At 35.5% G+C, this 22324-nt stretch overlaps 1 protein-coding gene across 3 annotated transcripts in view; it reads right to left on the bottom strand.

Annotated features, from left to right (window-relative positions):
• The window catches only part of B3GLCT (beta 3-glucosyltransferase), a 46340-nt gene that overhangs the window by 5663 nt on the left and 18353 nt on the right, over positions 1–22324 (bottom strand). For all 3 annotated transcript variants that reach the window (XM_063149122.1, XM_063149120.1, XM_063149121.1), the window contains 8 exons: positions 15353–15429; positions 12767–12878; positions 11086–11222; positions 10186–10249; positions 7831–7962; positions 6771–6840; positions 2688–2801; positions 932–1031 (listed from right to left, as the gene is read on the bottom strand). In XM_063149122.1, coding sequence (XP_063005192.1) covers positions 932–1031; positions 2688–2801; positions 6771–6840; positions 7831–7962; positions 10186–10249; positions 11086–11222; positions 12767–12878; positions 15353–15429 — 806 coding nt within the window. The remainder of the gene's footprint in view (positions 1–931; positions 1032–2687; positions 2802–6770; positions 6841–7830; positions 7963–10185; positions 10250–11085; positions 11223–12766; positions 12879–15352; positions 15430–22324) is intronic.

The following is a 22324-nucleotide window of genomic DNA, read 5'->3' as shown; positions in this document are numbered from 1 at the left end:
AAGCCATTAAAAAAAATCTTGTAAACATTCTCTTTGGAACAGACATTGCTACCCTCAACAGCATTCTGTTAAATAGCACAAAGATGACAGGAGAAATTCTGAAATTCTACCCAAAAAAACCTGCCCCAGAGATATAAACTGCTAAAGAGAAATTTATGATGGATGATTTACTATGAGATATGACTGTGCAATTTGGTCAAATGATGAACAAATTAGCTTGAAGTATTTTTTAAAGTTGGCAGTTTGTCAGCAAAACTGCATATCATCTCATAGAAAACATGAAATGACACTTTCCGAGCAATATGATCTTTGCAAATCATCTATGAACATTTACAAATTGATTCAGTGTTATGAATGTTCCATTACCCACCGTTACATCCTCTCACTGTTTCTTCTTCTGTCACATGATTTAATGTAAAGCCTTGAGCCACTGTTCATGACCACATGATCCTGCACATTGCTCACTGTGCCTTTTTTTTTGCTTATGTTGCAGTTTTATGAGAATGAGATCTAATTTTCCAACAAATGCAAGCTCAAAAACACCATTCTGGGCAGCTTGGACAACTGACCTGAGCTTATGAAACCTTTCTTCTGACACATTTGTCTGAGGAACACATCTTAGGAAGATTATTAGCAAATGAATAAACCCTATCAGCTCAAACGTACCTACACAGAGGAATGACAAAATGTGGTGTATTCAGACTATGTGATCACACAATAACACTGATATGCACAGTTTTAACCAGGCTACCACATTGTTTTTAATATCTGTCAAAAGAATACTGATGGGAAGTGACAATTATTTTTCTTCAAGTAATATAAAGCCATGTGACTAATAAAATAGCTGTATCTCTTTAAAAAAAGGATAGGTGAATATTGCTAAATCTCTTACTGACATAAACAGTGGTTTATGAAGTAATGGAATATATACCTTATCAGTGTGTCATCATCCACTACAACTAACCAAGGGGTTCTGGGAGAAGTATGATTCAAAAACCTTTCCAAAATGGCAAAAGTTTTCCCACAGTGACCTAAAAAGAAGATAAATTAACAGAACATATACTTAAATAAAACAGGAATTAAATTAAAAACAAGATTTATTCCAGCTATCTGTCAAGCTGTTGAACAATACTGGACTAACTGCTATTCTTAATTTAAAGAGCTGTAAAAATGAGGAGACTATGATAGAAGCAAATGTTCTGCAAAATACTCCAAGTCACTGTCACAGCATTTCAAGATGCATCAGGCAGATCCATTGCTTTTACAGAAATATTGAAATCCATTTTAATCTACTGTACTCCTCACTGGCAACTCAGGTCCTGATCACTGCCTCCAAGGGAAGGTCTGAACATTTATCACAAGATTATCAGGAAGTTCAGGAGGTAAGACACCCTTTGCTAGGAGTGCAGAAGTGAAACACCCTTGTTCAGAATAAGCGGGACCTGAGAAACAAGAAGTTTCAGACTTCTATTGAGTCTTTTTTAGATATTGGACAAACCTCATTTCAGTCAGTCTTTACTCATCACAGTTGATTGTCTAAAGTAATTACTACTATGAATATTACATTTAGTAAACAACCACTCAAAATAACAACATTATATTTGAAGACACTTTTAGTTAAAATATTCTTTGAAAAAATGCAGTAATTCTATGCTAAAGACATGAAGGAAGTCCTTGCTCTGATGATTTTGTGAGACTGTGAATTTAACACAGACTGATATCTGAACATTTCCAAAATTAAACCCAAGATTTCTATATTATACTCTATAAAAAAACGTGGAAGCTTCCTGGCACCACTAGAACTACTGGGCATGGCTCCTGGCACTGATCCATGTGTGCCCAGCAGCCTTGCTGGCCCCTGACAACTCTCACTGCTTGCTAATGTTCCACTCCACCTGTGCACACAGAAATCCCTGCCTGTGCTCTCTGTGCCTCTAACAGACAAAACAAAGGGGCAGAAATAACCCAGAGGTCAGAACACCTGACCTAGTGGGCCAAATAAGGCTAACAGGCCACTGCCTGGATGCCTGTAATTCAGAAGGTAATAGATATAAAATATCAGCCTAAGAACAATATATCAAATGAAAGAAAAAAAAAAAATAAACTCAAGAAAGTCATCATGCCCATAGCCTTTTTTGTATTCAAACACAAAGTAAACTGATTTAAATGCCTGTTATTTCCTATAGAAAGATGTTTCAATCCTAACATTCAGTTTTTGTGCTTAAATTGAGACCTGCAAGGCACATGGATATAATATATTAACACCATATGGCAAGCAGTTTATGCTTAGTAACCACTTGGCACTGCCTGAGGTCTTTTGAAATAAATTTATGTCTTCTTCACTGTTAATGATCCTACTGAAAATCATAAATAACTGTAGAGTTATTACTCTTACCCCAAGTAATAAAACCATTTTTTTTTCTCTTGGAGTATATCAGTATACCATGCTTCCATAATCTCAGTATTTGGGTTTCTGCTTAAAAGAACATGTTGTCTACACAGGGGGACTCTGAATGTACTCTCCATCCATTTCCTGTGTGAAGAGCATTCAGTTGTGCAGTTTAGGCTGCACCTATGTGCTAGAAAAAACCAGAATTTCTACATGACATGCTTGACATGAAAAACATATCATCCATAAAACTCCACTTATTCATTCAGTCATTTGTGCAAAACTGACAAAAGCTCACCTCTGTCAGTGTTAGGTATGCCTAAATCTATAGTAGGAATGGAGATGTCTGCATAATCACTGTAGTATTCAATAAGGGCAGCTTCTCTTTCCCAGGTCTGCTTTACCACTGGTACTGCAAAACAATGATTGGCATTCAAACACAAGGAACTTGATTAAAATAGATACTTGATCCAAATATTCATGTTAACCACGTTTTGTTAGTTACATTTCTTCACATGGCAATAAAACTGCTGCTTCAAATAGAGCATCATGATTCTAAATGTCCATTCTATTTTCTTTCCTATAATATTTAGAGAGAAAAAATAGTTTTAAATTTTATGAAAGCCAGTCAGAACAATTTTATTTAAATTATTTTAAAATTATTAAAATATTACTATATTTTCATGATTTTATTATTAATATTAATAATTGTAAACTGTCATATTTACATTTTCCAACCAAAGCATAACCAAAGTATGGAATTCTGCTTTTACACTTGCTATTGTATGATTCATAGAATACATCAGCACAAACACTATCAGAAATTAGTCATTCTTCCAGTATTGAAATGGCACATGTTAATCCAATTGTAAAGTCTGTAACATATTCTGAATCAGAAACAGACCAAATGTACCTTTTGAAATAATTTACTGGTATTATACACATCCTATCTGACAGTAACATCATATTAATGCTCCAGAGTGTGCCTCTGGAGACACACTCACGAGACATTTTATAACCATTCCTGTTATAATACATAAATAGATATAAATATTTATGTTTCATTTTAAATAAGAAGTATTTCTATAGTGCAGTTTATAAATATCACACAATCAATTTTAATCCCATGGAGATTCTATTCAAAGGAGGTTTGCTTAATGCTTCTCTAAAAAAACCCACCTTTTTCTTACCAGCTTGCCATTTCACATCAGGATTTAAAGTTGATCGCACAAAATTCTAATAATGATGCCATCAGTGTTTACGTTACATTGAGAAGTGAATAAATTATGGGTAACACAAAAACAATCCAACCATCTGCAGGGTGTTCAGAGGAAAACCATCAGATTGAAATAATGATGCCTCTTCATTCTTAAAAATGAGGAGGTCAGGCCTGAGATGAGCAAGTACTCTGCATTCTGCTGTTATTGCTTCTCTGCTCTATGCTCTCTGACACCATCCAGGAGGTCTCACCAGTAGGAGGTAGTGCTTCAAATGGAGGAAATATTTCCATAACTTCCCTTTGCTGCTGTACAGCCCTGATGCTTGTGAACAACTCCCTTCAGCCCCTTGCTAGAATCATCCATCACCTAATTTGATGTTTTTTGCCTACCTAGTTGCTCACTTCCCTCTACTCTGAACACACAGAATTTATTAATCTTGATTGATCAACACTCAGTTTGGTAACAGTTACCTTTTAGTGTTAAGACAGAGTAGTAAGAACTCAATGCACTAATAGAAAGACTTTAATATTTTGAAAAGAAAAAAACCCACTTTTGTAGCATATTGCAATGGTCTATATTACTTTTAAAAGTTCTTAAAAGCATTCTCATTTTCTCATAAAAAATACAAAAGGAAATATGTACAAAAAATGTATAGGCAGGAAATTATTTTCCTATTTTGTTGAATTATTTTCCTATTTTGTTAAAAATGTTTCTAAGCAGAACAAAACCAGAAGGGTTTCTGAAAACAAGGCTTCAGAACAGAAGAATCACAAATACACAACAGCATCCAAACTTCCCCTGGCAGAAGAGCTGCACCTGTGAAGGTTGTTTTATCTTTCTCCAAACAAGGACCTGAAACTCAGCAGGGTCCTTTAACACACAGAAACATTTGCAATTATAGACTGAGCCTCTCAATTCCTTTGGTGGAGCCCCCCCTTCTTTCTATAAATGAAGAAAAGTTTCCTGAAGCAAGGACTTGAGTCTCATCTCAGTTAAGAGCTCTAGCAAGGGGGCTGCTGGCTGAAGTGTCCTTCTCCTTCCCTTGTTTGTCTTGATGGAAGTGTCACCATGCAGACTAATGTCAGTTGTAAACTGAATCCCACAATACTTTGTAATTTCTGGCAAATGGCACCTTCCAAAGAAAACTACTTGAAATTTTGGACTAGATGATGATGCAAATATTTATCAATATGTATTAATACTTCTGATCACACCAAAGTTTGAATACCACTAGAGATATTTAAAGGTCAGCTCTAAGCTCTTAATGACATTTTATTTCTGCTCTTTCTAGAACTCTGATGCATGTTTGCAGTCTTGAAAATTTCTTTTATAACTACAGATGGTATGTGCAAGAAGGAGAGCTGTATCTGAAGTAACTTCTGAGGTAAAATTTAGCTGCTTTTAAAAGCACATCAATTTCCAAGCCTTAGTGCTGCATTAATGTAGTTTTTGGCATACAATAAAGAATGACTTACCAGGTAAAAAGAGCTCTCTGAAGCTGGCATCCATTAATCTTTCAAAATCTGGAGTAAGATTATCCTCTATTGCATAACACTGGAAGCTGTGAGGAAAGTTCAAGAATTTTCCTCAGTCTTCAACAGGTGTTTCTTGAAGGATTGTTTACGTTATCTTTTTGGGGCCTTATGTTTCTTTCTGACTTTCTAGGGATTTTTTTCTTTTTCTTCTTTTTTTAAATCTTAATGTTAAAAAATTAACATGGATCCAGGAAGAAGAACTCTTCAGTGAACTCCAATTACAGGACAGTCAATTTTGTTTTATCAAAAGTTACTTAAAAAACCCTAAAAATTATGTGACTAAAACACTACAAATGTGCTTTCATCTGGTGCAGTAGCATTAAGAGAATAATTCCATAAATCTCATTATTCAAAAATCCCACCTGTTTTTAACTAGACTTATTTAAGAAAAGAGCTTTTACTTTCATCCTGTCCTCTGACAACACGTATGGCAAAAACCTCTCAGAATTTGTTACAACTACTAAGCAACTACTTGATTTTCAATTTTTTTTTTGCCAATTATAATCCCTTTAAATTACGCTTATAAACAAACTAAGCCTAATGGACAGACCATTATGCTCCTGGAGTATTAAAGAGCACACAAAATTCAAGCAAATTCCTGGAAACAAATCTCTTCCTTAGTAACAAAATATCTAAAAGCAAACTAGAACAGACTGGTAGGTGGCATCAAGTAGGTGGAATGTCTTCTGTTCAATAGCTGGATTTGGAATTTTTCCTTCCAAGCTTTGTTGAGACTTGATCTCCCTCAAGTTAGCTGAGCATTACTATGTATTAGCAGAAGCTGAGAGTCTCTCCGTGTCTGTTTTCTGTGCCTCTGAGGAGGAAGTTAATGCTCACTGTGTGTATCTTGTTGGGCTGCACTAAGGGGTTTTTGTTTATTGTTTTTAGCATGGTGACTGCAGCTGCTTGTGTAACTCTACAATTTTCAGATGAACTTCCAGATGAAGCATGCTATAGTGTTTCACACACACTCTTGATCTGGGATACTGGTTGGACAAAGCACCTCATATGACCAGATTTCTAGAAGGGACAGATTTTCCCATTCCAACCATTATAAAGGACACATGCACATGGTACAGCTAAGAAGGAACATGACAGCATAAGCTGCTCAATCTTTCACTGGAAAGGAGGGCAGAACAAAAGGAAGGAGGAGATGAGGGCCCTTCCAGCTTGTTCAAATTTCTAAGTTAGCCACCAAAGAGCTGCACAATTGTCATTGCTGGCACAAAGAAAAGTGAATCAATTATCTGGGAAACTCACTGAAGGATATTAATAGCTGCTGTATTAATTCATATTGCAACAGTTCCAATTTACAAGAATATCAGCTAATCCTGTGCATGTTTTAATTTAGGTATTTAATTCCAAGTTTTTTGGCAACAATCACTAATGATGAAACCATTTTTAATCTTAAATGTTTAACAGCACTCCTGAGGACTCTGAATAGCAAAAAGATTCCACCTGAAGGATGAGCTGTTTAAAATTCCAAAACTTTCCTGTTTCTGAGTTGATTTTGCAAACATTTAGTCCCAAGAGCTGCAGAGACAGCATATATCAGCTTGCTTTTAAAATATTCATTTTATAAACTATATTGCATAGAACTACTACCTTGACCAGCCAACAACTTACTTCTGTCAGCATGAAATTTTCGACATGTTTTTACAGCAACAAAAACATCTTCCTTATTCACTGGCTCTCCCTATATGAACAAAACAAAAAATAATCTTTTAAGTGCAGGCTGTGCCTGTAGTATTTTATAGGATATGTATGTCCTTACATATAATAAAACAGGAAACAGCTTTTCATTATATAGCCTATCAAGCAGAACAGTGTCCTCGTGATACACCAGGAAGTAAATTTTTATTTTTGAAAAAAAAGGCATTGGTTGTTCAAAATTCCTGAAATAACATTCTTGGAAAATTTTTTCCATTGATGTAGTACTCTGACAAGAACTAAAACACCTATCATTAGGAAAAGACCACGAGTAGGAAAACTTGTTGAACTAAGAATGATTAATCTGAAAAAGAATGTTTCTTTGAAATCAGTCACTATGAGAACACAAATCACACTAGGAAAAACCAGCTTAAATGATACACACTAGAAATCTTTGAATTTCCTCAACTGTAATAAACCATTTGACCACTTTGATTTGTTATCCTTTTTGGCACCTAGAATTTTGCTCTCCTGGAAGCATGGAACACATTCTGGCCACTAGCTATACTTAACGCATAATATAATAAATGTAATCCTCCCAGAGGTGGAAGAGATGGGTTGTACTTTAAGGCACCAATTACTATATTACATTTTATCTTTAACCTCAACAAGTTTTAGATTCCCATCTGTGGGGAAAAAAACAAAAAAAGATCATCTATACTTCAGTATCTCACTGTGTAAGGAGTGTAAGGATAAATAATTTATAGATCATGCGCCAACCAAACATTGTGGTATAAAGACTCATTAAAGCATACACAATATTAGTTGCCAGGAAATATTCTGTGCCACAGAAGCCTGAAAGCATATCCAAATTACATCCTAGATAAATGTCAGAACAAACTATTTTGTTGGGCTTTTTTTTAAGCTTACTTAAAAATATTTTCTCAAATTTTGAGATTTTTGAAGTCAAGTATTATTTGTTTTAGTAAGAGTTTTATTTTTACTAACCAAATGGTATTTAAAATATTGTACTTACACAAAGTGGTAGAAAATTACTGAAGGTTGTTGCACAGTGATCAACCATATATGAATTCACATCATCTGTGCAGAACTCGGGCACTGGAGTAAGATGTGGTCCTTCCCCTTTCTGCCAAATGTACAGGGCAATCTATCAAAATTGGAAACATCTATATCAGTAATCATTCTAAATAAAAATTTTCAGAGCATACAAAGAAATCATATTAACAAGAAAAGTGAAAGATGCGGCATGGTGTAGCAGATTTGTCCCTGAGTTGATAAACTAATTCATATTCTGCCCGTGGCACCATGCTCAGAGCCAGGTATTGGTTGCTGGCTCTTCCTGTCACTCCCTCCAAGTGGAAGGATAGAGAACAGTAGTTCTGCTCCTGATTTACAATTAGAAGACAAAAACAGTCTTAGTCCTAGTTCAGACCTAATGCTAGATGTACACGAAATTCCATTATTCAATTCCAGCTTTGAATAGGCATCAGGGAATATGCCATATATTGTACAGTTACAAAAAGTCTAAGCAACAATCTACAAATGAGCAGCAGCGCAACAAAAACACTTCACCACATCTGCAAGATACGAAAGTGAAATAAATGTTATGGATATAAGGAATAGGTACTTGGAAAGTAATAAGGTGACACAAATAAAAAAGAAATAATAAAAACGATGCAGAGCACAATAAAACACCAAAGACTAGAGGCATATGTTATTAGGAGTCCCTCAAACTAAAATATTCCTTATAAACTTTAACATTATACACAATCATAAAAACCAACAGATTATATTCTTTGATTTGCTGTCAATCTTGATTCACATAAGAAGAGCGTAGACAAAAAATTACTTAAGACAGAGAAGATGGTGATTATTAAATAAATGAGAGGGAGTGAAACTGTCTCTAGGGAGACATGAGACTGTGCAGAAAGAATAACTCCAGGGCTGAAGTAGGTTATCAATGGCAATAAATTTGAAATAAAACATATGCAAAGACCTGCTAACAGAATAATAAGTGGATGGAAGTAATTTTGTTGGTCGGGTGATTAACTGTTTCTTACTAAGCAATCTGTGGCACATAAAGGAGTGGCTCTTAATGATCTTTTTTTTATGACAATATGTTTAGATACTTTTTTAATGCTGAGGTAGACTGTCATACTGGGAATATATAAACGATTTTGTCTTAAACATAAAGTTAAAATAAAATGACATTGTGAAGCCCAAGGTCTTGCATTGAGAAAAATTAACAAGAGGAAGAAAACACCTTCCTGTCTTGTTTCTCACAGCAAAATGAAAGCTGAGAGGCATTCAATTGTTTTTGAGAAAATGAAAGGAAACCATATAAAAGAATGGCTTTGCATAAAACCAAATTTATTTAAATATGCTACATATCTATATTCAATAAATACACCATAGATTTATATTGTAAATGAGGAGGTTTATGACCATTATGAGATCTGAAAAAGCAGCAGTAGTGTTATATAAAAGTGTTTAGTTTTTTTTTCTGGACCAGAACAACAATTTATAGATGCTTTTCAAGAGTGTTAAAATAATTACAACTACTTCAGGGTCACTCAATTTCAGGCCAAAATCTTAATCCCATTCTTCCTTCCTTCTTCCTCCCATTCCTTACCCGAATCTTAATCATATTCTTATTTCAGGCCAGAAGCGTATTCCAGACGTATCCCCACTGACTTCTGAATGCCTGGTTCAGAACTTCACTTTGGTAACAGTACAAACCCCTGGACAGCACAAACACTTTAAGTGCAGAAAAAATAAAAAAGGCCCCCAAAAAAGTAGCACAGATACTCTTTCAGAGCCTCCTTCTCATGTTGCTTTCAGTCAGTTTGCTCACTGTCTGAAATACCTTCGGCCAACATTCTGAAGGTGCGACATACCAGAGACAAAAAGAAGTCCTTCCAGACTTCCCAGCTGCAAGTTGCAGCACTGCTTGTTCACACAAAGATAGATTCCTCAGAGTACTTAATGCAAACCCCACCATATTTAGCACTGAGAGTCTGATTCAGAAAGTGAGACTGGCTGGAATTGAGCTACTACTCACCTCAACTTAGGGTTCATTAATTGGAAGTCTCTCTCCTTCCTTACAGAGCAACCCTTAGAAGACACCTCAATGTATGCAATCATGCATGCATTCTTATATGAGTGCAAGCTTACTCATAAATTTTTCAATGCTTAAAATGTAGTTCTAAAGTATTGCAATAGTCTAAAGGAAGGAAAAGAAATCTAACATGCCATTGCAGTCAAACTTTTTAGCAACGTTTAAGAATAATCTCTTATTTCCATTATGATTTAAGACCATTCAAATATATAACTTTGAGATAATTTTTTCTTTCATCACACCACTGCTTACCTCATGCTTTAAATCTATTGTAAAGTCTGATTTGAGTGGTTCGCTCTTCAACTTCTTTGCAAGCCTGTGCAATTAGAGATGAAGAAACTTAATCAAACATATTAAAAAAACCCCAATCACTAGTGCATGCAGGAAAGTGTGGCTGGTACTACTGACCATCTTATAAGGGGAAAAATAATAATAAATCACATTTCTGTATTTATTGCCTTGAAAAGCAACTTATATTTATCATATAAATCCTTTTTTTTTAAATAATCTGATGTTAACATTAATTTTCAACACACACACTTTGATACAATCTTCCTACACAAGAAGAAAGTTCTCATCTGGAGATGGCAGAGAGTCTGGCATAAAATTTGCAAGAGATTAAAAGCAGCAGCACATTTGAAGCTCAGTATTGATCAGCATCTCAAACTACAGACAATATTCTCTGTCTGTGTATTTCAAAGCATAGTGTTTAAGGATTTTCAATGCATGAGGACATTGATCCTTGCTATGGTAAGACTCATTCAACTCCTGAAATTTATGAACTTTACAAATCTCATCTGAAAGCACCTAAGAGTCTAAGCAGAAATAAATATGTAGTTTGTCTGTACATCATGATAAACACTTCTAGAGGGCAATGCAGCCACTCTACAACCCAAGAATAAAACCACTGTCTGGGGGAGAATACATTCTTAAAATTACAATATGGAATTGAACTACTTAAACATTTACTATTGGAAAATTATCAGCTACTTGATGTAGGCAGAGTGAAGCAAAATAAATCACATGCACAGCAATGATACAGAAGTCTATTTCTACATTCTTGTTTAATTTTGAAGTGTTTATAATAATTATTCTTGGAATGTGTAGAATAATGGCAAATAAATGGGAAGTGACTTAAAATTCAATTCTTACTTGTTAACAAGTGGAATGCTAAGTGCCCAACCAGCAGCAAAATCTGGAAATTTAAAGACTGTAGGATTTTCAGCAAAGGCATAATGGTGAATTATTGTAGATTCTTCATCATATAATGCTTTACCTAAAAACCACTCCTGTAAAGGAATATAGGAAACAATTTTGTTCATCTACAGCATCCCTTTAGTGAAGTTGATGACTGTATTCATGCTGAATAAAGCAAACCTGAAAACAAAAACAAGGGAAGCACATTGTTCGCAATATATAATCTGGACAAAAACTGTACTTGGTGAGAAATGAAACTAAAAATTGTTCTCTGAAATCAAATACAGGCTGCATTTTCAAACTCCAGAACAGCCTTGGCTTCCACCTGTTCAAAGAACACTGAATCCCAGAGTCTCAGAATGGCTGAGGCGGGAAGAGGCCTCTTGAGATCACCTCAAATTCCCCGGGAATCAAGCAGGATCACCCAATGCAGGCTGCCCAGGGCTCTGTCCAGTCATGTTTTGAATACATTCCACAGCAATCTGTGTACCAACTTTTTATTATTAGGCAGACTGCTGAGACTTTAAAATGAATATTGAAGGAGCTCTGATATAAATCACTTCGAATTTTGTATCTGATGGACTACAGTGTATATAAGCAACCAGGGATGGACTGTTAAACTAAGATGACAATTGCTATGTAGAAAACCAAAGTGTTCTATTTTCCTTTTATTGTGGGTTGGAACATAGTTTGTTATTTTATTAGAATCTGTATGTAGTGCAAAGGAGAGAGTAAAACTGGCAAAAGTGCAGTATCTAGAACAAAAATGTTCATGTTTTTATTCTGAGAATATCAATTACAAGCAGATGTTTCTGAAACAAAAATAAAGAATATTCCAAAGGTCTCAATATATTCAGTCCTCCATTTTGAAGACCAAGTGTTTCAAAAGGTAAGAGCTCCAAATTGTTATTTTTATTGCCATTTTAGAAAAGAACTGTGAGAAAACACATGGCCATGTGCCTGAAAAAGAAGTAAGTACGCTAAAGTGAGTCCTGAAGCAGAATTACAATAAAGAAGCAAAACATATTTCACACAGGAGATTTTGGCTTCTCTTGTTACAGGCAAAGGACTGACACCAAGGTGGGGTTTTTTTCTGAACAGTAAAAACTCTAAATATTAGCACCTTTCATGTCAGTTGCATTGCCAAATTTGCTTTGCTCCTTGGTGACTGTACTTCTATTTTGTTCTGCAAGTCTTTTGGCGTTGTTTTCTTTCCCAGTAGGTACAGAATATTTATCACCAAGACAGATCAGAAACAGAATGCAAGGAAGAAACCCTGCTATTTTAGATCAGAGGCAAACTAACATCAGTCATCCAGTCTGATGATAATCAGAATTGATAACAGAGAGGAAAATGGGGAGAAGGGACCGCAAAACAGACTATATTAATCTTTTTATTTATGCTACATAATTTTCAGGCTATTCACAGAAAAAATTGGTTTCTCTGCTCAATTTTAACAGTTCTTCAATAGCTATACAGGCATTTGTACTGCTTCATGTTAAATACCTGGCTCTCAGCCTCAGCAACAGAAATCTATCCCCCTGTTTTAAGGTGTTTGGACACATCTTTTCCAATATTTGGCAAAACACACTCAATCACATTCAAAAAGAAAGTCAAATCTAAATTTTTATTTCACCTTAGACTTGTCAAATCTTCTGAGTGTTTCCACCAGTTTTACGACCTGTATTCTTGTGTCTTCTTCACAGAAGAAAATCCATGAGGAGTTCCTACCATAGGTAACAGAGAAGCTAAAAAAGAAAAGAACATTTCATTAATAAGGTGGCTTATGAACAAAAATTGCAAATTCAAGGCACATTCCCCAGATATAAATAATTTGCCATCAATTCCTCATTCACACAGAAATGGAAAACTTTACTACTGATTTAGAATTACACATCCAAGGACTACTGCGAATGGATGAAGATACTGACTCTGCTGCTATCTATTTATAAAAAAAACAGTTAATCTATTCATTTATAAAAAACAGTTATTCCAGAAAGAAGGGAACAGATATACATAAAGAATTTCCATTCAGAAATGTACAGGTCTAACAGCCACCTATGAATTCAGAAGTCCATACACAGCAGTTTAAGTTACCTTCCTCTTCTTCCAAGGTGCCTCACCATTGGCCATCTAAAATCTAACAGCACTACAATCATCACCAAAATGCCTAATGACAGGTTTTCTCACAGATGTTGGACACTGATCATTCCCAACCTAAAAACTTCATTAGCTTTTCCAGTACAGTGAAACTGTACAGACTGAAGGGACTCCTCAAAGATAGCAATAACCTCAATGCAGGATTCCTGACTCCTTCAGAAAAATGACATCCCCTATTTCTCTGTCCTCTAGCCTTAATTCTTCCTCTATTAATCAAAACAGCCATATTAATTAATAACATCCTAATGGAAAAACCCCTACTATATTTATTTTTCCAGTTTCCTTTGCATGGCTTTTGGGAATTATTCCCAAGGCTAAGTAGCTAAGATCTCCAAGAGAGTTTTATGGAGACCTCAGAGCACAAAAGCTTGGAGTTCAGACTGCAAGGAGATCTTTGAGGTACCATTGTAAGATCCTGTTTTGGATAATTTTTAAAAAAGGGATTTCTTCTCTGCTGAATGAACATGGTTACTGAGATGAAATGTAGCAGGCCTTTGGGGCACAGTAAGGATAATGAGTGGTAAGATCTCTGCTGATTCTATCTCCTAAAATTAAGTATTTTGTCCAACTTTACCTGTGCCCAACAACTAAAAATTAAGAATTTTCACAACTGCTTAGAGACCTCCTTAAAAATGCTGACAGCTACAGGACTGAGAAATCTATTCTTTGGAAGCAGTTTTCTGATGCAGATGCATCTTATATCATAATTAAAAGCATCATCAGGTGCTACAGGATGGGCTGAACTCCCTTCTTCCTCTTTTGTCCATTGAGAAAACAAAACTATACAAGCTTCAAAATAGCAACATACTTCTAAACTACTCCATGTCTTCATTTGCCAAAAGTACTAAGTGGAACAGTACACACAAAGAAACTCATATTCCAGAAATCTCAAGATGGAAATCCTCTACTTAAGATTCCTCTTCTGATTTCTAAAGAATTTTCTTCTGCTTTCTCACACAAATGAGCATTTGTATTTTTTCTTTTAGTTTTGCTATCTTATAAGAGCTGTATCTGTAAACCCAGTCACCATGACATAAATAATTCAGATGAGGAACCACAAGGTCATTGAAACAGGAGCTAAGCAGGGAAGATGATTGATAGCTTGAACATCATCTTCCAGTTTTCAATTTACTTCAAATCTCTTCTGCTATTTTTCACAGTTTACATATATCTCACAGGCAGCTGCTATACAAGCACTATTTACATTTTTCTACACATAAAGTAATGGAAAGCAGAAGGAAAAGTATCCTGTCCTGCAACCACTCTGACATAAAAACCTCACCCTGAATACATCTAATAAATTATATTAACTAAGTTAAAACTCAATAGGCTGCAGATTTCAAATGCAAGCTTCAGGCAAAAGATAGTCTTCAGTACCATGGAGCTTCAGGATTACTAAAACAATTTCCTGACAGTTTGCAAGATACTACCATGTAAATGCAGCATGTCCTCCTTGGAGCCATCTGCATAAGCTAAGAAGAAAAGATATTTGAGACTACCTCTCTTTTCTGATCATAATAATATGAAAATTTGCCATATAAGCATTTACAAAGATTCTGAAACCTAAAACTTCTCACTACAGAGACATACGACTCTATAAGCAATAAAAACCCCCCAAAAAGTATTATGATCTATTTTTTAAAATTTATTCCACTTCATTCAGTCAAGTAATCTGAAAGATCAAAATTTCTGTAATAACTCATACCTTAACACTGTGAGAAGTGGGGACCAAATAGAAAAATAAACATTTTAAAATGCCATTTCTTTAGACTAGTTTACTTCCCTAATAATTTTAAAATGCACCATGATTTGAAGAAGGTTGTTGCTCAGTTAAATTCTATTATTACTGTTCTTTTATTTTAAATAGGCTTCTCTGATTTAAGTTTATTAGAAAATTGCTTTATAAAACAAAGAAAAGTACAGTAAGAAAGTTAAAATATAAAGTTGCAGCTCTCATTAAAAATTTCTGCTTTTTAAAAAAAGCAAAAAAGGTCTGAGTAACTAATATATATATTCTTGCTTACAAAATCTTCTGAAAACGACTGGCATTCATTACACTTACTCTCTCATTAATGGCAATATTGTCCATGCACCTTCATGCCTGTCGATCTGATGAATAAGCAGAACCGTAGGCAATTCCTTTAAGAAAAATAAAAATATTCCCATTAAACTTCAATTTATGTACTTTCTTCCTAAACATCAATCAGTCTTTAAAAAATTATTCTGGAACAAGTAATTGTTCCCGAACAATTAATGGAAAACCAAAACTAATTGGTTTTCCAGTTGGTTACTAGGTTTTGACTGGCAAGTAGCCGTGAAGAATGGATGACTTAGGATGGCATGAAACAAGGTGAACTGCAAGTTAAGGTTAGTGCTTCTTCCAACCTGTAATTTCTTAATTGTCTTAATTGTTATAAAGCTAACAGACTTCGAGTTCAATGCTTAGCATAAGAACCCATGTAATCAAAAGATCATAGTAATCTCCTTGCCATACTATAAAATGCCATGAAGAAATACTTATAAATAATGAAGAGTGTTCTACAAAGGCTTCCATTGGTCAATCACATTACACACAGCTTAAGTGAGAGTTCCAACACTCCTTACTTTGAGCTGAGCTTTGACTTGTCACACTAACATCATCACAAAATCCAATGGCTTTACAGAAAAATCAAAATGAGGAGTTAGCATTTTTTTCTTCCTGAAAGATCAAAGAAGCTTTCCTACAAAGGAAAGTACTCAAAAATTCCTTTGCTCTTTTGTTACTCAAAACCTCTTTGATGTGGCAGATCCCAGTGTCTAGCAGATAAGCTAGAATTCTGGAGTACTTTCCAAGAAAACACCATTTAAACACAGCCTTCTGATAAACCAAAGTGCACAATTTGTAATACATGTGGAAAGCTGGATGCAGATACATCCCTCAATACATAGGCAGTACCCTACTCCATCAGTGAGTCCAATCCCCCACTGCAGCATCATTGTGTCCAGGTGTGACACCAGCTAAAGAGAAGGGAGAGAGGCTCCCTGCTCACCTGACAAGGTCTCACTGCCCACAGGAGCATAGGACTCACCACAGCTTTCAGGGGAACAGCACTTTGGGTTGGCACAAAACCTCACATGAGATGCTTACTAAAGAGCACAAAGTCAGCAAAAGAGGGATCATGGTGTTTGAGGAGTCGTTTAAGCCCAGCTTAAGCACCATACAGCTGCTCAGTCAACCCCCCTCTTCCCCTATCCTAGCTGAAACCAGGCCAAGGAGGAAAAAATCATTGGCAAGTACAGGGAAAAAAGGGAGATGGTCACTTGTAACAATTTGCTGGGCAGGACACTTGTCTTGCCATCATGGCCTGCTCTGATCACTGCAGCCTGTCCTGTCTTCTCCTTAAATTCCATTTCTCTTCTATTAGCAGGGTGCCCAACGGCAGGAAGGAAATGATGAATCTGACTTCATGCTCTTAGAAGGCTAATTTATTATTTTATGATACTAGAATATATTAAAGAATACTAAACTAAACTACACTAAAGAATACTAAAATGATACAGACAGAAGGGTAGAAAGATACTAAAGAAAAACTTGTAACTCTTTCCAGAGCTTTGACACAGCTTGACCCTGATTGGTCATTAAGTCAAGACAATTCACATGAAACCAATGAAATAACCATCTGTTGGATAAACAATCTCCAACCACATTCCAAAGCAGCAAAACACAGGTGAAGCAAATGAGATAATATTGTTTTCCTTTTTCTCTGAGACTTCTCAGCTTCCCAGGAGAAGAATCCTAGGCAAACAGATTTTTCCAGGAAATATGACAGTGACACATTTCTAATTCCTGGGCAGGAGGCTTTGTGTGTCTGTATTTGGAGGTCTGTGTTCCCACAACCAGAGAAAGGACCATGAGTTGTAGGGGTGCACCTGTCTCTCCAGACCCTAATCCTTTTCTGTTTACAGCTTGCAAGTGCCAAACCGTCCTGCTTGATGAATGCTTTTTGTGAATGATGTCATTACCATAAAATTCACACTTGAACACAAAAATAATTTCTTTTCTAAGAAAAGCTCTAAGATAAACTTGGCACTATTTGTTGACCCTTACAAGTTCAAATCCTTTTTAAGGGCAGTTAAGCACAGCATCTAGAAATACATAAAACCTCCAAATTTCATATACTAAAATAACCCAAAAACTCTGCTGCTCTAAAGAATAACTGTGTCTCTCAGGAGTGCATTAATCTTATGCAAAAATAAGGATTTATGCTATTGGAATGACCCAAATTGAAAAGAAACAATGCCAAAACTCCAATTTGTAACAGGATATTCACCTGCATCTCATAAATCAGCATTTCTGATTTATGGTTAGTTCAAACTAACCTAACAAATATGTTTCTGCTTGTTTTCAATTTATTGAAAAACCAGAAGTTCAGAGCTTTTAGTGGAAGCGGAAAATCTTAGTCATGGTATTCTCAATATCTTTTGTTTCACTAAAATGTGAAAATGGTAAAATTTACTTGGGTATAGTGTTGGAGAATTTTCCTCAGACATGGCTTGAAGTAAAAAAGGCCATGAAAATATACAGCTGATTGAAAAGTAAAAGGCAGCTGTAAACAGCAAAGTTATCAGACACGTTCCTGTAAACAGCAAAGTTCTCAGGCTTGTTTTTTAATAACAAGTAAATACCTTGTCCTTGGATAGTGATGGGAAAGCAGAGTGACAAACATGGAGGCCTTGAGAACAGTTAATAACAGGATGAGAAAAACAAGTTTTGGTCTCAATAAGAAACCACAGCTATTGAAAACAAAAGGAGGGGTTGGTGTGTAATCTGTGGCCAATGATGAGCTCGGGTTTTGCAATATGTATGAACTTAATTAACACGATTATAAAAGTGTGCATACTGGATCAATAAATCAGAGTTCGATGCTGATCAATTAGGGTGGGTCGGCTCCCTTCACTTCGTCAGTATAGTTTTATCCTTATTGATGTTATTTACTTAGATTTATTTATTTAGTTTTATTTTTAGTATAAGTTTATGATAAAACCACAAAATTATGCTTACTTAAGGGAATGCAGATAGGAAGATAAAAGGGAAGACCTCTGTCTTTACAAGAACATTTATTTTTACACACATAAAAAACCTGCTAGTATTTGCAGGAAGCATGTATTTCATGTACAAAAGACAAAGAAAATAGTAGTTAATAATAATATAATCAGTGTCTCTATCACACTGAAGGCTGAAACTGGATTAATTTTAGATAAAAGCAGCATTTACCCATGCAAAAGATTTAAGTAAATTACATAATCTAAGTAGCTGTACCATTATGCTCTATTTTCTTTGCGCAGAGCAAAGAAATGATGATAAAGAAAAAGCACTCTCTCTTGAGCTAATCCAGATACCTCTTACAAGGTATCTTTTCTCTTTGACATTCTCATAAACCTGCTCTCTTTCTCTACCCAACTTCCTCTAAAACATGAAAACACATGTCCTGCAGGATCCTTTCCTTCCACTCACCTCTAACCATGCATTAATTCTAATATAATAAAGGAAATGCTTTAAACACACTCTATAGGTCTAAAACAGCCACTTTCAAAAACACAGGAGCATTTCAGCTGCTTTTTCTTTCTCATTTTTACTCTGAACCTAGTGGAACTGGTCTGATCTACTCATTTTATTTATTCCATCTTCAGTACAAGGACAGAACAAAAAAGAAAAATGTATCTGGTGTCAGCTTTGAGGACTGGAAGGGCACGTGCTGTCAAGGTAATGAAATGTAACTTGCACACTGTGCCTATCTCATAAAACTCTCCTACAAATGCATCCACAGCCTGTACTGCATTCACTGGTTGTTCTAGCTTGAAACTGTTGTTTCCACAGTTACAAAACATGTCTTCACACATACCAACATTCTACATATGACAGAAATAAAGTATCTTATAATCTAAATAACTTAATTTTACCACTTTTTGAAGACTGAGAAACTACTCTCTCCACTAAGAAAATTGAGCTGAGTTTAAAGGGCAAAATCAAGACATGGAATTGCTTGTGGTCTGAAATACAGTATGAGACATTTTTACTCCAAATACCACCTACTCTATCACCACAGTGAGATCAGCAATACCTGCCACAGATGACAATGGCAAACTTTACACAAATGAAAAACCAAGTGTGAATAAAGGGGTTAGATCCACATTTTCAAGCCAATTCCAAAGACACAGACTCACACAGCATCATTTGTACCTTTAAATCATCTAGTATTTTTTATGCAAGTTGAAGTATGAAGATGCTAATGACACAATCAACTTCACACCAAATCATTAAGAGAGCTCTGGTTTTTGAATCTAAATATTGAAAGTTTTCTTCACTAACATGAAAAAACTTGGAGGACTAGCATATCCAATAAAGAAAAGGTAATTCAGAATAAAAGAATTAAGAAGTAAGTAAGAGAATTGTTAACTTGAAACAAGTTTCTGTATTCTTTCTGCACTACGTGGAATTTCATATCAACCTAACAAATCCTATATGAGAAATGTGCAATTTATAGAGAACAAAACCGTACAGGGTAAAAACAAAAGGAAATGCTAAAATGCTACAGTTTCATAGACTATGAGGCCAAAATGGGCTTCTGTATGCACCCAGGATGGCAGAGATGCACTCCAGCTAAAATGGGATTTCCAGGCTGGGTCACATCCTCTATGATCCTCTAGCAGAACTGTGTTTGCTTTGTTTTTCTACAAAGTAGCTCACTGAATTTCATCTAAGCATAACCAAACCTTGCCCTTAGTGAATTCTTTTGTGAGAACACACTTTATTAGAACACAACTCACACTAGATCTTGCTCAGCACTATTAATTATACGTCCCGTGTGACATGATTTTGCAAGTAAGGCATAGAAACAGATCCAGAACTGCAGTGAAATGCAAAACACGATGGTAATCAGTTCATTGTAATATTACTGAGTCACCTGAGCAGAGCAAAAAGCCATCTTGTAATACACTAGAGAAAAATAAAGTAGTGTGCAGGAATTTGCTCCTAATGAGTCCAGTTTGCTCATATCTGTAGGTGTCTTGAATATATTATCTCTGTGCTTTGTGAGCTCATTAAACTGTCTTTTAAACTCCCCCCAGAGCTGAGGGGCAGGAGTGGGGACCTGAACCCTGAGCACTGCTGCTGAACTGCACAGCTCCAGACTCGGAAATATCTTCCTATCTCTACACACCCTTCAAGCACATAACAGCATTTTCCCTTCTCTCTTATCTTCTTTTCAGTAATCAATCCTAAGACACATTCAGAGCTAGCCTACCTTCTCAGCCTTCCCTTGGGAGGTTAAATAAGCCAAACTCTTACAGTCATCTGTTATGACTACTTTGACAAAGCAGAGCTGTGGAGTACATACTGAAGTCTCCCTACAGCTTTATTTTCAAAAACATGCCAATTCTGCAGACATCCTGAAGGATTTCTAAAAGAAAGTAATACCAATAGCAATAGTAAAAGAAAGTAATAGCAAATCTCCTACCTCTAAGCCCAGTGGGTCAGACAATTTACTGGGAACTTCCAGCTTCAAATATTGTACCAAACACTTAATCTTCTCTATATTCTAACAATTTCCTTAAATATTGAAAATGACAATACATGTTTAAATTATTTTTCATGTTTTAAAGACATAAATATCAGTTTTATCAGAGCTTCAAAGAATCCAAGAAAAAATATTATTTTAATAATCCCATTCAAATAAAACTCATGGATGATTTAAAGTACTATTATACATTAACACTGTAAAAGAACTTTGCTTCTGTTTAACACATCTGTCATTTAGGAACTCCTCCAAAGTTGTCCAGTCCTTCTAATTTTCTGCTCTATTTCTTCCTTTAGGCTTCATTCATAGAATCCTAGAACAGTTTTGAGTTGGAAGGAACATTTAAAGCCTTAGTCCAGGCCCCTCCAGTGAGCAGGAACATCTTCAGCTACATCAGGTTGCTCAGAACCCCAACCAAAATTATCTTAAATGTTTCCAGGGATGGGATATCGACCACCTCTCTGGCAAACTGTCAGTGTTTCACCAACATCACTGTAAAAAAATCTTCCTTATGTTGAGTCTCAGTCTACTCTAATTTAAAACCTTTACCCTTTCCTTATTATTACAGGCTCTCTAAAAAGTCTGTTCCCCTCTTTCTTTATAAGCCCCCTTAAGTACTGAAAGGCCACAATAAGGTTTAAAAAATTCCCACAACAACAAAACCCATGATTCTAATAAGGCACGGTTTCTAATAATCTTTGCTCCTCAGGAAGCCCAAAGTAATAAAGTATAATGTAGTATTTTCCATTAGAGAGAATTTCTACTTCTGTTCTAATCTCAGATGCCTGGTTATCATTTTAAAAAAGAACCGAGTTTTCATAATATATTATGTGTCATTTCAGGAGTTCAGTGAAAGGCCATAGCTTTCACAAATTTCACAAATACCCTGCTTTCACAAATCAAGAGCAAAAAAAACAATGCAAGTACTGTGTGCAAAAAAACCACAGCAAGTGCTGTGTGCAAATTAACAAATCAGACTTTATTGTGTAACAAGACAAATAAAAAGGTGTGGAAAAAATCTGGAAAAGTTTTAAGTGCTTATTATAAATGCTACCACAGATGTGTATAATAAGACAGTAGCTGAGGATGACAACAACATATTGCAGTAAAGTGCCATTTGTTTGCTCTTCACTTGAGTGAATAAAAAGCAGTGAGGAATGCTTTCTCCACAGCTCACAGTTTACAAGAATTCTAAATAAATGCAATCATGTAAAAGACAGGTGTGTGCTATACAGTACATAGCTATTAGTCATGAAAGCCAATATTAAAGATGAACCATTATAATTATGTTGCCTGGTCTGAGTAAGGTCTTTGTTTAGAATGGGTTTAAGATAGCATTTTAGTATTGTAGTTGATAATATTCATGTGTAAAGTGAATTTTTACTTAAAAGCAAAATCTTTGTCAATTCCAACTGGTGCATAAAAACACTTCAGGTTGGATATGGGGACAGATTTCTTCACTGGAAGAGTGATTAAGC

The sequence above is a fragment of the Melospiza melodia genome, chromosome 2, assembly GCF_035770615.1.
Source record: "Melospiza melodia melodia isolate bMelMel2 chromosome 2, bMelMel2.pri, whole genome shotgun sequence".
Taxonomy (NCBI): Eukaryota; Metazoa; Chordata; class Aves; order Passeriformes; family Passerellidae; genus Melospiza; species Melospiza melodia.
The sequence above is the reverse complement of the archived record's forward strand: the minus strand, read 5'-3'. Positions and strand labels throughout refer to the sequence as shown.